Raw genomic sequence first — 18,139 nt, forward strand, 5'->3', positions numbered from 1 at the left:
CTCCAGTCTTCCATTAGTGCCCCTGTGAGCACAGGTTAGCAGAGTGCCAGTTAGCAAGGAAGAATTGTAGTTGCCCAGGTCCCAGCCCCACATTAAGCCAAATATAGAAGAATAGACTTGGAGCTGAGAGACAGGATAGGTTAGCAGGTAACATTGTATTCATTAGACGATGACTTTCAGATGTGTGCTTTAGTTCATGTCAGTATGAGGGTGCAGCCTGCTCTGCCTGCACTAAGTGAAATAGGGAAGTCGAGAAGGCTGGGTGACTCTAAATGGCAATGCCTGCTGAAAATTACAGAGTGCCCTTTTCCCACTTTGACTTCTGAAGTTTTCTTTGAGATAACAGTTGACAGCCTTGTAGAATATTTCTTTTGAAAATAACCGAGACAGCTAGATTTATTTGTATGGTTGTAAATGTCCAATGTTCACCAAAACTTAAGTTTTCATGCCGTTGAAACATGACTAAAAGGATACAGGAGTTACAGCAGAGTCACGAGTGTAGGATGTCAGAAATGATCTGAAGGACTGATGAATCTCCCATCTCCTTTTTCCCCACCTGTCTTTTGTGCAGGATTTATTTTTATCCCCAACCCCTTCCTCCCAGGTTACCAGTGGCACTGGGTGAAGCAGTGCCTTAAACTGTATTCCCAGAAACCTAATGTGTGCAACCTGGACAAACACATGACTGAAGAAGAGACCCAAGATGTGTGGGAACAGAGCAAAGCATCTCTGAGGTAAGTGAGCAGTCAGCGTCAGCTGTTAGCACTGAGCCCAGGGACCCTGGAACATTCCCACACAATTTAGCACAATAATATTCTTTCCACACAAGCATTTCGTGAGGTGCTTTGACACTGATATTAAGTGAAGATCCATTTATCTTTTCTTGATCAGTTTCAGTCCCTTTTTCTCCTCTAGATGATTTGCTTTAAAGACTTCGGGGAGCATTGAGAGCAAGAGTAGCATTGAGAGCTCGTCTACTCAGAGGAAGTGATCGCTGCTAGTTTTGTGATGTCAGGTGCTCCCATAAAATTACTATCCGTGTTTCCTGTTATCTCAGCATTCATTACTTTATTCCACAAATACTGAGGGTCAGTTGTGTGCCAGGCATGCTGTCAGGCATTGGGGGGAAAATACAGAACCGTGACTCTTCTGTGCCCTGTAGTACGTAATTCATGGCAGAAATTCAGAGTCTACAGAAATTACTACAGTAGCACTCAGATCTGTCATGGCTCCAGAGAGACATTGTGAATCAACAGAGGAGGGATTCTGGCTTCATTGAGGACGTTGACATAAACAAATATTAGATGCAGCTTGACTGGTGCACAAATGGTTTGTAACATAAAGTGGAATGATCGTTTACCTGACTAGGTTGAGGGAGACTGCGGCAACTGGCATCTTGAAAGTTGGGACTGGGATTAGAAACAGAATGGGGCCAGCAGCAGTGCGAGGTAGAAGAGCTTCCTCAGTGAAATTCAGTGGTTTCCTTTGGAAAGTTTTCTTGGTTTTTATAATAAGTTTGGTAAAGGTAGGAACAGTGAAGAAAGCCTGTTCTTAAGCTTTCGGTGATTATCTTTTTAGGTCTGAGGACAAAATGGTCGACTGAGATTTAGAGCTTATTGTTATAAACTAGCCTGTGTTTTCAAGTAATTGATTTTTTTCCTTCTGACATATGACTCTGCAGAAATCCTGGCTGCCTTTGCGATAGCTCAGATGAATCTTTGTAATAAATCATCCTGTAAACAATGGTGGGATACATTTTTTATCTAATAAATTAGCAGAAATAAAAAACGTGATGGTCATACCTTGTGTTGTCAAGAGCTGGATGAAATTGGTATACTCAGACATTGTGCTGGCGGCATTGAAAATCGATCGGGTCCCTGGTTCTCATTCTGTCACTGTGATGTGTACTGCCGTTTCCTCCTGTGGGAAATGGAGGGATTAGAACAGATAAATCATACAGTGTGATTGAATCATAGCCCGTCTGTCATGTAGTCGGTACAAGGCAGCTCTCCCAACTCTGCCACGGTCTGTTGTTTATAAAGGTTCCCGTGGGAATTCTGATTAGCTGCCATGATGTCTTCCTACGTGGAGAACGTCTGAGCTAGGGGACCTCTGCAGAGCCTCTGAATCTTAAGATTGCAAAATTCTACAGTTAGGGAAGAAGAAATTTTCGGAGGGAAATGAAGAGGTTCATGAATTTAGAGACAAAAACAGAACTGATCAAAGTGTGCGGGCACATTACGCCTGTGTTTTGTTTATAACAAACAGTGGGATGCGGCCTCAGAGTCTGACAGCAGGGCATCATAGAAACCAAAGCTGGCGTATCTTGACAGTAGAATACAGCCATTCTAAACCTAAAATTGGGGCCACTGTGGTGTGGCACGTTAAACTGCCACCTGTGACATTGACGTATTCTGTATTGGGGTGCTGGCTCAGGACCCTGCTGTTCCTTTCCATTCACATTTTTGCTAATGCCCCAGGGAAAGCAGTGAGTGATGGCCCCAGTACTTGGGTCCTTGCCACCCATGTGGGAGACCTGAATGAATTTCCTGGCTTTGGTTTGACCCAGCAATGGCTGTTGAAGGCATTTTTCAGGGGTGAACAGGAGGTGAAATGTTTCTCTGTCTCTTTGTCTGTTCCTGCCTTTTGAATATGTAAGTAAATTAAGTGGAATGTAAGTTCTTAAAAAAGAAGCTAGCACTGTGCCATTGAGTATAAAGCCCTGGCACAAGCTGCATCCATTCAGATACTGTGAGCCTGCTTGCTCTGCTTGCTCGCTAGCTCTGCAGATGATCTGGGAAAGCAGCAGCCCGTGTCCCAAATGCTGGGAGACTGAGAAGAGGCTCCTGTCAGCTGCAGACATTTGGGGAGTGAACCAGTGGAGCTTAATCTTCTCTTTCTGTCTCTGTGTTGCTCAGCCTTTTACATAAATGAGTGAGTGAGTACACGTACATGCATGCATAGACAGATAAAAGCTTTAGGAGCAGGCATTTGGCACAGGGATACCCAAATGCCACCTCAGTGCCTGGGGCAAGTCGCAGCTGCCTCTGTTTGCTAGCCAGCTTCCTGCCAGTCTGCACCCTGGTATGTTTCAAATGTTGGCTCGAGTACTTGGGTTCCTGTCAGCCATGTTGGAGCCCCACATTGAATTCTGGGTCCCTGTGTTCAGCTTGACCCAGCCCTGGCTATTGTGGGCACTTAGGGAGTGAACTAGCAGTTCTAAAATTTATCCGTCTCTCTGTGCATCAAAGAAAAATCAGTATACAGCTTTTAAAAAACAAAAGCGCAGCCTTCTAGCAAATGCAGCAGTTGACTTTGGAGTCAGAGTAAACTCAGTCATTCCTCACCATCCCTATCACAACTGTGTTGGTTTTCAGCTGCCATCATTTCTTATTAAAAATATTCCATGCTCTCCAAGTCTTCCTGAGCCTCTTTTCACCTCCCTCTGGTCTACTCTCTGCCTAGAATACGGCAATAGCATTGTCCTGAGAGCTTCCCATCTGAATTCAGTTATGATTTAAAATACCCTGAGATGGCACAGGCTCCACAGGTTAAGGCTACAGTCTGCAGACTACCCACACATGACAAACTGGTTATAAATTTCAGGAACTCGGGAAAGCACTGCAAGTTCAGCTATTTTACAGATAAAATAGATCGTGTGTAGACACGTATGGTGAGTGCTGGAAGCTTCCAAGCCCTCACTCCCATGGAATGAGGACGTGTCCTAAGCACATTGCTGTGTTCACCAGTCAGTAAGGTTTTTTACACAAACCTTAGGTCCAGAATTTTTGTTGGGACTTCACTAATTAGACATGAATAATTGAATTCTTGAACACTTGGTTGAATTCATTCTCCTATCCATCCTAGAGGTCCAGCTGGTATCACTGGATGTAAAACCTTAACATTATAATCACACAGTCCTTTTTTTTTTTTTTTTAAGTGTTTGTTTTTGAAAGGCAGATTTACAGAGAATAGTGAGCTTGCTTGATGTCTGCAGTGAGTGCAGAGGCCCAGGGATTTGAGCCAACCACAGGGAGCTGGATGGGAAGTGGACCAGCCAGGACTTGAACCAGTGCCCATATGGGATGCTGCCACTCACAGGTGGAGGATTAGCTAGCTACACTACCACAGCAGCCCCCACAGTTAGTCTGACCCACCCCACATCTATGTCTTCAGCATAAACCCAGGTGTGGTCCAAGGATTTGCATAGTGACACCGTATCATTCATGTCCTGCCAAGGGTTTAGAAGCTCTGTGCCAGGAACCAGGGACAAGGGCCAACATAACAGCGTCACATCTACAACATCTCAGGTCCTCACCATAGCCCACAAGCCCAAGGTGCTCTAACAGCCACCTCTGACTTGGTTTTTTTTTGAGCTCTTTCATTTGGTCCTTCTCTAGCCAAGCTGGCCAGTGCTAGTCCTTAAACACAGCATGCTGAAGTTGTCCAGGCCATCCCTTCTACCTAGGAAGACCTTCCTTAGACAACCTCTGGCTTACTTCCATGCTGTCTTTGTTCCAAGATTGTTACGTAAGAAGAATCAAAGTAGTCCTATATTTCCCTTGCTTTAAAAAGAAGGTTATTTTAGGGGCTAATGCTGCAGCTCCACAGCCTGTTCCTCCACCTGTGGCACATCACCCCATATGGGCTCAGATTCGTGTCTCAGGTACTCTGCTTCCGGTCAAACCCTCCGCATGTAGTCTGGGAAAGCAGTAGAGGGTGGCCCAAAGCCTTGGGAGATCCGGAATGAACTCCTGGCTCCTGGTTTCGGATCAGCTCAGCTCTGGTGGTTGTGTCCATTTGGACAGTGAACCACCAGATGTCTCTCCTCTCAGTAATTATGCATTTAAATAAAAATCAATGAATCTTTTTTGAAAATTGAAATTATTTTTTTATTGGAAAGAAATCTTCCACCATTGGTTCATTCCCCAAATTCTCAAAATAAATCTGAGCCAGGCCAGAGCCAGGGGCTTCTTCTAGGTCTTCCATATGGGTGCAGGGTCCCAAGGTTTTGGGCCATCCTGTACTACTTTCCCAAGTCACAAGCAGAGAGCTGGATGGGAAATGGAGCAGCCGGGACATGAACCAGTGCCCATATGGGATCCAGTGTTTGAAGGCAGAGGATTAGCTGATTGACTCAGCATGCCGGGCCCAATCATCTAAATTTTAACAAACCTTCTAGTTGATTCTGTGGCACATTAGTGTTTGGAACCACTGGGCAAAAAGGTGAATGAGGTGGGGCCCGGCAATGTGGCCTAGCCGCTAAAAGTCCTCGCTTTGAACACCCCGGGATCCCATATGGCCGCCAGTTCTAATCCCGGCAGCTCCACTTCCCATCCAGCTCCCTGCTTGTGGCCTGAGAAAGCAGTCGAGGACGGCCCAAAGCTTTGGGACCCTGCACCCGTGTGGGAGACTTGGAAGAAGTCCCTCGATCCTGGCTTCGGATCGGCATAGCATCGGCCGTTGCGCTCACTTGGGAGTGAATCATCGGACAGAAGATCTTCCTCTGTCTTTCCTCCTCTCTGTATATCTGACTTTCCAATAAATAAATGAATCTTTAAAAAAAAAAAAAAAGGTGAATGAGGTAGAGGTGGGTTCTGGGAGGCCTGTGCAGCTCTTCTCTGCCATATAGGTTAGGACACCAGCATCTATCTTGAGTTCTAGATTCCAGTCTTTCGTTATTATCTTGCGTGTCTTCCTTTTTCCCCTCCTTGCAGACACGTAGCTCCAACAGCCATGAGGCATCATCCTTTTCTTCAGCAGCATTTTTTTCCTATCCTAGATAATAATTCTTAAATATGAATTGGATGTAAACAGAATCTTCGGAAGACAAATAGAATGGGCTGCAGAGTGGTTATGTAACTTTGGAACTTTGTTTATATTTCCAATAACCACAGAATCCACATGGGGTCCAAAAATAAGAGGTTGTACTTATTTTTCTGTCTCAGCTACTAAAATAGAAAATGTTCTCCAGAAGAGAACATCAGGGAGTTATTTTATTTGTGCCTTGAGCTAAATCAATGCTGGTGGAATTCAGGTTGTGTTACCTTCTCTGTCACGTGTTTTTTTATATGTGGAAACATTAAGTGATGCAGAGTGGTTGTCCGTATTATCATTGTTAGGTAATTATGGTTGTGGTTTATGTATCTGTTTTCCTATACTGCTAGCTTTCTATCTCCTGTTGTGTCTGGAAAGAGGTCCTTAAGACTGCATGCGAGTTCAAGGAGAACTCAGAGAATACAATATGTAATTGTATTCACAAATATGGTTTTTCAGCTGTTGGTGCTTTTTTGTTTCAAGCAGTGAAACAGAGTTCTTCCATCCATTGGTTCATTCCCCACGTGTTCACAACAACTGGAACTAGACCAGGTTTAAAGCCAGGAGCCCTGAATTCAGCCAGGGTTCCCACATGGGTGGCAGGAAGCCAACCCTTGCATCGTCACTTGCTGTCTCCCAAGGCACAGACCAGCAGGCAGTTAGAAACAGTAAGTGGAACCAGGATTCAAACCTCAGGTATTCAGATCGAGGATGTGGGCATCCCTGCTAGCATCTTGACCATTGTGTCACATGCCTGCCCAACAGTCATCAGCTAAGGGAAGGGCAGACGTGGTACAGCAGTTCAGATGCTGCTTGGGATGCCTGCATCCCACACCTGAGTGCCTAGGTTCGAGTCCTGACTCCTTTCTTCCAGCTTACTGCCAATATGTATGCTGAAAGGCACCAGGTGATGGTTGGAGTGGTTGGGTTCCTGCCATGTAGGCGGCAGGTCTAGATTGAGTTCATAGTTCACAGCTCCTGGCTTTGGCCTAGCCCAGTCCTAGCTAATGTAAGCATTTCAGGAATAAGCCAACAAGTGGGAGATCTGCCTCTCTCTTTCCACCCACACTGTCTCACCCCTTCTGCATTTGAAATGCGTAAGGAAAGAAGGAAAGCTTCATTTAAAAACCATCAGCAAAGGGAAAAGGTACATGGAACTAAAGTCCAGGGAAAGCCAGGCGTGAGTTTGCAAGGGTCCTCCACCAGTGAAGTTTGATGGGATCTACTTAATTCCCCCAGGTTGAGTTGTGACAGGATCTGACAGACTTAGCCCAAAGAAGTTAATGCCTAGGTTTCCCTAGTGACGGGTCATGCATGTTCTCTTTGGCAACGTTCTAAACTTGAGAAGAAAAGAAGTTGTCCAAGGTAAACCTTTCACAAAGTTAGCCACTCTGAATTAGGGGAGTGCTATGAGCTCACCCATAACCCAAGTTCAAGGTGTCTGTCTGTAACATCCTTGTAAGCAGGCCTTTAAAGGACAGCAGTTGGGCCCTGTGCTTCCTTCTGTACACGTGTCCTGAATAAGTCAGTGGTCATCCCATCCCTGTTATCTGCTGGTCTTGATGTATATGTCACAATGTCCTTCCAAGAATGTAAACTGTAAGGACAGATAGCATCTGGTCCATAAATTCATTGTCAAACATCACAGTGAGTGGCACTTACAGCGTGAGCCTCTTGTAAATCCTCTGCTTCCGCTCACACTAGGTACTGCCCAGCATATCACCACCTGTTTAAATGCCAGCCACTTTCTAACACTTGTCTCGCCTCCTAACTGCCGTGAAGGTGTGACTGATAAGACAGATGACTTTGCCCTGTCATTTTTCTTGATGCTTCTTCAGATTCTCTGCTGTTTACTTAGTACTAGTATTTATGCCACCTGGAATTTTCCCCTCACTTCTACTTCCACTTTCCCTTTCCACTCATACGTCATCTCCTACTAGAATATAAACTCCTTAAAAGATTCTTTTTTTTTTTTTCTTGTTATATTTTTGAGGATTTTTATTTTTATTTGAAAGGCAGAGTTAGAGAGATCTTTCATATGCTGGGTCACTCCCTAAATGGCCTCAGTAGCCAGCTGGCACAATCTGAAGCCAGGAGCTACTTTTTCAGGTCTCCTGTGTCAACACAGGGTCCCAAGGATTTGAACCCCCCCTCCCCCGCCCCCGCCCCCACCACACACACACACATACACACTGCTTTCTTTGACTGCAAAGAGGGAGCTGGATTGGAAGTGCAGCTGCCAGGACACAAACAGACTCCTATGGAATGCCAGCACCACAGGCGGAAGCTGAGCCTACTACACCATGACACCTGCCCCAGGATTCTCTGGTTTTCAGACCGCTGCGGTTTGGGGACCAAAAGTTTTTTGATTGATTAATGATATAAATTATATGAAGGTGAATTAATTAAAGTGATTAAGCCTAGCACTGTCATAATTTTAGATATTTAGAGGTAGTTAAATTTTTAGAAAAAAACAACACTTCTGCAGATTTATTCAGACAAGTTACAACTGCAGAAAGAGATGTCTTACTTCAGAAGTCAGCTGTGGTTTGAACAACAGCATGTCAGAAACCAAACCAATTACAGTAACACCTTAATTGATACCTAGGTCTGTTGTCTAAACCATGTTACATGAGGTTAAAGAAGTCAGGGTGAACCAGTTATTTTTGATTATATGCTATCTTTTCACCAAGCCTTCCCCCCGTCGCCTGTGCTGTGGGAAGGCACCACCGCTGTAGATGGAGCGTGCCGCCTGATGGCTCTTGCCGGTGTTCACCATGCTGTCATTGCCCTCGGTGCTGTTGTCCCCGCTCCCCAGACAGACAAGGACATGTCTGTCATTATTGAGGTTCTGGATGTTTGTCATTGCAAATGTGTTCCAGTCAGCAGTGGATCTAGAACCAAGGACTGGAGATCTGAAGCGCTAACGTGTTTGTCTTTGCTTGGTTATTTGTTCAGTTGCCCCTCATGAGCCTTGACTAACAGCCGTGTCATGCAGTGCTCAGTTTAGTCTCCGGAGTCCACACAAAGGGCAGTTGCTGCCAGATGAAGTGAATAAATCCTCTGTCATCAATCTTTGCAGGTGCAAAGAAGTGAATAAACGGAGACCCCGAAGTTTGCTAGAGAAACTGCGCTGGGTGACCCTGGGCTACCATTACAACTGGGACAGTAAGGTATTTGGGCTTTATTATTTTGTTTTGTCTTCTGTTTATATACTTGCTTAGACCACGTAGTTGAATTTCTTCCTGATTATTGGGCCACCATTGTGACATGTCCTGAAACACCAGTGTCTGATATGAGTACCAGTTCCAGTCCTAGCTGCTCTACTTTCAGTTCAGTTCTCTCACAATAAGAAGGTGCTTTTGGTCACTGTTATCTGAGTGGGAGACTGGGTAGATTCTAGCCTCCTGGCTTTGGTCTTGCCCAGCCCATACTGTTGTGACCATTGGGGCATGAGCGAGCATCCTATATGGGTATTGGGTTGTGTTCTGACTGATCCACTTCCAGTTCAGCTTCCTGCTAATGCACCTGGGAATGCAGTAGAAGATGGGCAAGCGCTTGGCCATGGGAGGCCTGGTTCCTGGCTGCTGATGTTGGCCTGGCCCTAGCTAGCCATTTGTTCCTATTTGGGGATTGAACCAGCAGGTGGCATATCTCTCTCTGTCTTCCTTCTCTATGTATCTAACTCTGCCTTTCAAATAATCACATCTTTTAAAAACAAAGAGCAACAACAGTTCCATGGAGGCAGGCTTTGCGGCACGGTGAGTTAAGGTGACACTGATGCCCCATGTCGGAATGCTGCGTAAGAGTCTCAGTTGCTCTACTTCTAATCCAGTTTCTAGCTAATTGGCTTGAGAAGGTAACAGATCAGTGTCCAAGAACTTGTGTCCCTGCCACTCATGTGGGAAACCTAGATGGAGTTCTTGGCTTCAGCCTGGCCCAGAGCTGGCTACTGCATATGTTTAAGGAATGAACCAAACATGTTTACTCAGTCTCCCTTCCTCCCTCTCTCTCTGTCACTCTGCCTTTCAGATGGGGTGGGGAGCAGCTAGGGCTTAGCATTGAGATGTCAGGGTTAAGCCATAGCTTGTAATTCTGACATCCCTTATCGGAGTGCTAATTGGACTCCCAGCTGCTCTGCCTCTGATCCAACTTCTTGCTCATGTGCCTGGAAAAGCAGCAAAGAATGGCTCCTGGTTGCAGCCTGGCGCCAACTTGGCCTTTGTGGTCATTCGGTGAGCAAGCCACTGAGTAGATCTCTTTCTGTCACTCTGTGATTCAAGTCAATGAACCATTTTTTGGGAAGTTTCATGTAGTTCCGGTATTCTCAGCTATCTCACAAAGACCTGCCAAGTCTGCGTCTATCTGCCTGTCATACAGCATCCCGCAGGGGACAGGGAAGCATCCCGCAGGGGACAGGGAAGCACGAACTTCCTGCAGCTGATACAGCTCCCTGTTGTGTTGTGCTACAGTTTATTCTTTCCTGTTCTGGCTGCTTCCGGAAGTGCCTCTTTTGTTTCTAGTCTTCGGCTCAGTAAAGAGGCTTGCCACCAAGACTGAATCTGACGATAACTGAGTAAAACACACTGGTAGAGATCATCTCTGCCCCTAAGCAGTTACCTTAGTTAAATCAATACCCAAAAAGGGCAAATGTATTAACTCCTCCAGCTAGTAACAGATGCTGCTTTAAAAACATTCATGACACATTTTGTTTTCAGCAATACAGACTCAACAGGAACCTAGATATTTTATTCAGGGAAGTGATTATTATGATTCTCTTTTGATAAGGCTGCTTGGGTTTGAATTCTGCCTCCAGTAATGATGATAGTAAGGCAAACTGCTATTACAAGGTGATTATGAGAAATAAAGTGCCTCTGAAGTGATCGCTGCCTGTACCTGCTAGGTGCCTGAGTGCAGTAACTCTGTTTATAGTACTAGTACTTTAATTGCTAACATTGTTACTCCTGGGGACCTTAAGTAAATGTAATTCATTGAGAAAAATAGGCATGAAAGTGATCCGAAATTCTGAGTAAATAATCAGCAAAAAAGTGAAAAATTTTAAGAGCTGAGTAGTATAGAGACTATTTAGATAGAATTGGAAACCTCAAAAAGGAAATAATTCATCATAACAGCTCGGGCTGGTTGAGTTTCTTAAAGGACTAAAAAATGACACCGGGAACCTGAAGTTCTCTGACTGCAGTCGTAGTTTTGAGAAATGGTAACTCTTATTTGTAGCTCAGTAAAAGAAGTTTCGGGCCTGGTGCGATAACGTAGTGGTTAAAGTCCTCGCCTTGAACACGCATGGATCCCATGTGTTCACTGGTTCCTATCCCGGCTGCTCCACTTCCCATCCAGCTCCCTGCTTGTCGCCTGGGAAAGCAGTTGAGGACCATTGAATGGAAGATCTTCCTCTATCTCTCCTCCTCTCTGTATATCTGACTTGCCAATAAAAATAAATCTTTAAAAAAAAAAAAGAGTTTCTACTGAAGATTAGACAATTGAAGATTGCACAGGAATCTCCCCTGTGCTTGAAGTGTGAGCCGATTTCCAGACCATGAAAGGAAAAACGGCTGTTCTTGTACTGGCTGCGATGTTGCTGCCAGAGCACATCGCACAGCGGCAGACGCCTGAGCTGGGCGTGGGCTTTCTGACCGGATGTGAAGTTGGTTTAGGGAAGGAAGGATTGGAACAGAGGCTCATCAAGACAAGGGAGGGTGTCCCCACGCTGCTGAAATAGCCAGAGAGAGAGTCCCTTTGAATCTTTTTAATAGTAAAATTCACACTTTGCTTTTGCAAAACAGCCATTTTCTGTACCAGGATGTTGGATACTACAGTTGTCTTCAAGTTTCCTTAGGAACCTCTCAGCAGTGGTGCCGGCGACGCCTGTGCCACCGCGTCCCCGAGCCGAGCGGAGGGACTAGCATTGGAAAAAGACAACAGACAGTGGGTCATTCATGTAAGGAGAATGCCGCTTTCACTATCAGGAAGCTGCAGTTGGGGGGATGGCCCAAAATATACATTCTCAATCCTGAAAGTTTGCACAGATAGCCGAGCAGACAGTTCTAGGAATCACTCGGGCATTCTTGTGACCAGCTGCAGGTGACATGCTGGAAGCCCCCATGCGGGTCTAGCGGCAGTTTGGAGTTGTCTTCTACTCCCTAAGAGAGCTGTCTTGTTCATCAGTGAGCAGTGTAGTGCTTCCCTCGTGTGTGTGATGTGCAGTGTGAATTTGTCCAGTTTCTCGCAGTGTAGGACAGCACCGGCCGTGTAAACCTCCTGGGCATTTTCATTGGTTCATTATTACACACGGGATGCCTCCCAAGAGGATGGCTAGATTGTGCTAACACCTGCCGGTGACGATGTTAATAGTACTCTGTACTTAGGTGATTTTAAAGTGGTAATCTAATGCCAGTTTCCCATGTTCCTGAGATCATTGTTTATTTTTCTTATTTTCCCCATATTTACCAAAGAAATACTCAGCAGATCATTACACACCTTTCCCTTCTGACCTGGCTTTCCTCTCAGAGCAAGTGGCCGCGGCCTGTGGCTTTCAGGGCTTCCGAGCTGAGGCAGGCATCCTGAACTACTACCGCCTGGACTCCACCCTGGGCATCCACGTGGACAGATCGGAACTGGATCACTCCAAACCCCTGCTCTCCTTCAGGTAAGCCAGGGCCAGGACCTGGCAGCACTTGGTGTAATCGATTCTTTGTCCCGAAGCATTTTTAAGCAGAAGGAAATAAAAACATTAAGTTTTATTAAATAGCTGGACTCTAGCGTCTCTCAGAATTCATGTCATTCTTCAAAAGCAGTGACTAAATTACAGTTACTATTTCTGTGTAAGACACTTGGCATGTGCCTATGGGGTAGACAGGTGGAAAACAGAAGGATGCTGAAAACAAAGGGAGCGGCCTTACCTTATCTTTCCAGCCCAGGAATGGTAAACATAGCAAAGGATTTGAGTAATTTTATTGAAGGACTTAGATCTTAAAAGATGTCAATAAAAATTACAGATTAATGTTAAAACTCTATTTTTTTTCTTCATTTGCTACATCTTCTTCATTGGACGACATCAGGGTTTTATTTTGCAGCAGGCCTGAGGGCTGACTTGAGTACAGATCACGGATCACATGTTGGTCAGACCCAAGGCAGCAGAAAAGGGTCTTAGCACAAGTTCAAGTGGAGAATTAGGGGAGCAGAAATCACAAGCTGAAATGAGAAACGAATGCAGCTGACTCTAACTTCTTCAACTGTGTTTACTACAGAAACTTACTGTTTTTATTTATTATTTGCAGCTTTGGACAGTCAGCCATCTTTCTCCTGGGTGGCCGCCAAAGAGAGGAGATGCCTACAGCCATGTTTATGCACAGTGGTGACATCATGGTAATGTCAGGTTTCAGCCGCCTGTTGAACCACGCAGTCCCTCGTGTCCTTCCGCATCCCGCGGGGGAAGGCCTGCCGCACTGCCTGGAGACGCCTCTCCCCACCGACCTCCCCCGAGATTCAGTGGTGCAGCCCTGTTCTCTGGAAGACTGGCAGGTGTGTTCCAGCTACTTGAAAACGGCTCGTGTTAACATGACTGTCCGGCAGGTACTGGCCACAGACCAAGACTTCCCTTTGGAGTCCACGGAGGAGAGAAAAAGAGACATCCCCAACAATGGGTGCTGCCGTCTGGGTGATGAAAATTGCCAAGTTAAACGGGCACGATCAGACCCTGACAGCTGAGGCCTGCTCGGCACATTCTTTCCTGCAAGCAAGCCTTCCAGTAAATGACCACACCTCTCTCTGTTGCCAGGAGCCTGTCACCAAGACAAGCCCAAAACAAACAGGGAAGGACTCACCAGTCATCACACTGTTGCCTTGAAATGCACCCTGAAGCATAAAGTGGTGAACCACTTTACTCAGGAAGTCGTTGATACATCCCATGTGGGTTAGATGTCATCCTCTGCTTCTTGGCCTCCACCATGACCTTGAGCAAGTGTCTCTGGAATCTTGAAATACCTCAGATTTTACCCACAGGGGATGCAGTGCCCCTCCGCTTGCTGCCTCTGGGAACCTGGGGGTTCTTGAGGCAGCCTGTGGACTCACCTCAACTCACCCAATTACCACCGAAATTTTAATCTTCCATCCCCTCTGGCTGTCATGTTACCACAAAGAAACTAGAAACCAGATCCCCTGGAAAGGAAATTAATCACAGCTGTTTTCCTAGCCTAAAAGATAAACATTTGCAAATCTATGGAAAAGGAGACCCAGATCTCCAGACACTCCCTGTTTGCTTTTCAATGCAATTTTAGTTGTTGGGCCAAAAAAAGCCCCAAGGGTGTTCTGTTAATGTTTTCTCCATAAATAAACTTAACTTGATTTTAAATTAAAGATCTGTATCTGTCTTTGAGAGTTAGTGTATCTGGAATTGGTTTCTTTCCTATTTCTGCTTGCTGTGTTCTTGCTAGGGAAGCGCTCTAGTTGTGTCTGTCCTGTACCCTTGCTCCTCCCACCCTGAGCACTGGTCTGTGTGACTGTTCACAGAACATTCTGATTGTGCAATCACTGTGTCTTACCTGATGAGACATGGCTTGGGAAATATATGAAACCCCAATTTTTAACCTTCACATCCCCACCAATTTGGCTCTATGTACCCAAGCCAAATGCTTTGTCTCTTTCTGGATCTAACTTACTTCTCAAGATTTAGTTCTTTATTTAAAAGGCACAATATCAAAAACAGATATCTTTGATCCACTAGTTCATTCCCAAAATGGCCACAACAACTAGGGTTGGCCCAGACCAAAGCCAGGAGCCTCCCACATGTCTTCAGGGACCCAAGCACGTGGGCCACCTTCTGCTGCTTTCCCAGGAGTGTTAGCAGGGACTGCATTGGAAGCAGAGCAGCCAGAGCTTCGGTCAGCACCAAGGGATGGGATGCCCAACATGGCAAGAGGCAGCATAACTCGCTGCATCATACAATCTAATTTTTTCATGAAATGATGCTATTTTTCCTAGAGGGAAATTGATATTTAAAAAGATAATCAGGTGTAGGTTTTGTGATGCAACAGGGCGAGAGGCTGGAGCCAGGAACTCAATCTATGTCTTTCAGCAGGGTGGTGGGAACCGATTTACTTGAGATGTCACTGCTGTCTCCCGCAGTAGAAAGCTAGAGCTAGATCTGGGAATGGAACCAACACACCCCCGTGTAGGATGGGGCTTCTTAACCACTAGGCTAAACACCTGTCTCAAAAATTAATAGAAATCCATCCTTTGTACATGTAATTGGTACATGGTTAGGAGGTGATATTTGGCCAACTGGAGAACAATTAATTAGAATACCTACATCTCTTGGTCCCTGCACATGGGTTCAATGGCTAAATCCTCACCCTGCAAACACTGGGATCCCATTTTGATGCTAGTTCGTTTTCTAGTTGCTCCACTTCCCATTTATTTCCCTTGCTTGTGGCCTGGGAATGCAGTAGATGGTGGCCCAAAGCCTTGGGACCCTGTGCCTATGTGGAAGACCCTGAAGAAACTCCTGGCTCCTGGCTTTGGATCATCTCAATTCCGAACATTGCAGCCATTTGTGGAGTGACCCAGCAGGTAAAAGATCTTTCTGAGTCCTCTGTAAAATCTGATCTGCCTTTCCAATAAAAATAAATTAATTCTTACAAAAAAAAAATACCCTCATTGACTCACTCACATCAGAGTACCAACTTTCATTTTCCCGCTCACATAGTTGAATTCTCGCCCGTATGGGTGACCTGGATTGAGTTCCTAACTCTTCATTTCAGGCTGGCTCAGTCCCAGCCAGTGTGGGCATCAGGACAGTGAACCAGCAGATGGGAGCTTCCTCTCTTTCCAACCTCTCTCAAATAAGTTTTTAAATACTTGACAAGAAAAAAAAAATATCTGTGCTAAACATGTCAGGCACTTGGAGTGGTGGTTAAGATGCCACCTGCAGTGCCCTCATCTCATAGATGAGTGCCTGGGTTCAAGTTCCGTTCCTGGCCAATGCACACCCTGGGAGGCAGCAAGTGACAGCTGAGGGACTTGGGTCCCTGCCACCCATAGGAGAGACCAGATTGAGTTCTCACCTTCTGGCTTGGATTTGACCAAACCCCACATACACAGCTCAGTTCAGGCCTTCCACCTGGTCTGTATTGTGACTGGGTAGCTATGGGGAGGAGGAATGCTAGAGGAAATACTCACTGTTAACTCTGCTGATAGGAGCATAAGCTGGCGTTGGGCATCTTACAGGGTCCGCTTTCATCTCACTGTGGCCAGCGCAGTCTGCTGTAGGCCTCTGCTCCCCGCAGTGGTTTGCTTTGGTGGTAAGTAGTGGTCATGTGATCATTTTCAGATGTGTGCCATTTGTCCCAATAAATGTTCCCTTCTGGAAGCAGCTTAAGGGAATAATTGGAGCTATCCCAACAGATTTTTGTTTAAGAATGTTATTCGGGCCCAGCACAGTGGCCCATTGGCTAAAATCCTCACCTTGCAAGTGCCGGGACACCATATGGGCGCAGTTCATGTCCCAGTGGCCCCACTTCCCATCCAGCTCCCTGCTTGTGGCCTGGGAAAGCAGTCGAGGATGGCCCAAAGCCTTGGGACACTACAGAAGAGCTCCTGGCTTCTGACTTTGGATTGGCTCAGCTCCAGCCATTGCGGCCACTTGGGGAGTGAACCTTAGGACGGAAGATCTCCCTGTCTCTTCTCTCTGCATATCTGTCTATCCAATAAAAATAAATAAATCTTTTTTAAAAAGTGCACAAATTAGAAATACAAAGCATCTTAGCATTTGCATCTTCACTGATTCACCCAAGCAGTAAATAGAGGGTGAGGAATACAGACATACAGGGGCCATGCTCATGAGCTACCTGTCCTCGGAGTCTGTCCATCAGAAGCCAGAGAGCAAGCAGGTACTGGGGAGGCCGAGAGTTGGAGTACAACTCCATGACCGAAGCATGCAACTAAAAGAGAGAGCCCTTCCCTGTCATGGGCCTCCATGGGTGGTTGTGAGGGGCGTGGTTACGCAAGAAGGCAACACCGCCTTCTCCCAGGTTCTGGGTGATGATAGGTGAACATCCTTTGACTTGTTCATTTCCAAGCAACCTGTGATTGAAGGATTCACTGCTTATCCTGAGTGGGAGATTGGTTAGAAAAGGCACTTCGAGCATTGTCCAAACTCTCCTCATGCCTTAATTGGGTATCATTTCACTGTGAAACACAAACCTATAAAATTACACCCAAACAGCCAAACTCCACTGGGCACTGGAATCAGCAAGGACATGAAGACCACAGCAGGCTGCCATCCTTTCCTCCACCCTTCCCTTCTTGACCTCAGCTGCCTTCTGCCCCAACCCCCAGCTTCCTTCTCACCATTTTGTTGACTCTCCTTGCACACTGCTGTCCCAGAGGTCCCTGCCAGACTCTGGCTTTCCAGGTGGGTTGCCTAGAAATAACCCAAGTCCAAGTTGTTGCTGGAAAAGAACCTGCTTGGTGGTAGAGATGCTCGAAGACATACAGCGCTTAGTTCTTTAAAACTGAAGAATAATGGATGGCAGGAAATGATGAATGCAAAACCAACAGCAACAACCAGCACTCCTGTAGACATTCATTGCACACACTTTCTTTTCTACAACGCAGGCCTGGAGGCTATTAACCCCAGACCACTGGACCAGAAGCTGAGGAAAGCAGAGCCTGGGCAAGCCTCTCTCCAGCCCTGCTCCCAAGCCCCACCCCGAACAGAGCCCACCAGTACCCCCAATGTCATCTCCCCCCCCTTGTCACCTTTTGGGCTTTGTTGGAAGGTTGGAGATGGGGGTGAGGCATCTGGTTCCCCCACAGTCTCATTGCTTTGGAGACCAGAGGCAATCGAGGTGCTTTCAGCCAGAAAAATATAATTTAAGGGCTTGGCATCTGGCTGGGAGCAGAGAGCTCTGTTGCCATGGCAATGCCTCGCTTCATTTAACAGCAGCATATCCCTGAGTTTGGTCACATCCACACTCGGGCACATAACAGCGCCCTGTCAGCAGCTCCTGTGACACACACACCACACACACAGAAATCTCTGCAAGATCAAAGCCTGTCCCTGTGCCCACCTCTCCATCCCAGTCACCTGCTGCTGCCGGACAGCCTGCCTTCTGCAGCAGCTTGGCCCATCACAGACTCCAGCAATACCCTCCCACTCCACCCTGAGCACGGAACACTCCAGTGAATTTCAAGTACAGTGTGAGTGCGGAAAGTCAGCTGCTGGGGTCCCCAACACACAGCCTAGCTCCGCCTTGCTTTCCAATTCTTTCCTCTACCAAAGCCCAAGGATGGTGAAGAGTGCTAA

General features: G+C 46.2%; 1 protein-coding gene and 1 long non-coding RNA gene across 2 annotated transcripts in view; one reads left to right on the plus strand and one right to left on the minus strand.

Annotated features, from left to right (window-relative positions):
• Nucleotides 1–14,190, plus strand: part of ALKBH1 (alkB homolog 1, histone H2A dioxygenase) — an 18,798-nt gene extending 4,608 nt beyond the window's left edge. The window contains exons 3-6 of the mRNA XM_040975230.1: nt 572–734; nt 8,900–8,990; nt 12,288–12,481; nt 13,113–14,190. Of these exons, the coding sequence (XP_040831164.1) occupies nt 572–734; nt 8,900–8,990; nt 12,288–12,481; nt 13,113–13,542 (878 nt within the window). The 3' untranslated portion in view covers nt 13,543–14,190. The remainder of the gene's footprint in view (nt 1–571; nt 735–8,899; nt 8,991–12,287; nt 12,482–13,112) is intronic.
• Nucleotides 12,769–18,139, minus strand: part of LOC121152937 — a 25,255-nt gene continuing 19,884 nt past the window's right edge. The window contains exon 2 of the long non-coding RNA XR_005883325.1: nt 12,769–13,026. This is a non-coding gene — a long non-coding RNA (uncharacterized LOC121152937). The remainder of the gene's footprint in view (nt 13,027–18,139) is intronic.

Source organism: Ochotona curzoniae, unplaced genomic scaffold, assembly GCF_017591425.1.
Source record: "Ochotona curzoniae isolate NIBS_2020 unplaced genomic scaffold, NIBS_Ocur_1.0 contig_2688, whole genome shotgun sequence".
Classification (NCBI taxonomy): Eukaryota; Metazoa; Chordata; class Mammalia; order Lagomorpha; family Ochotonidae; genus Ochotona; species Ochotona curzoniae.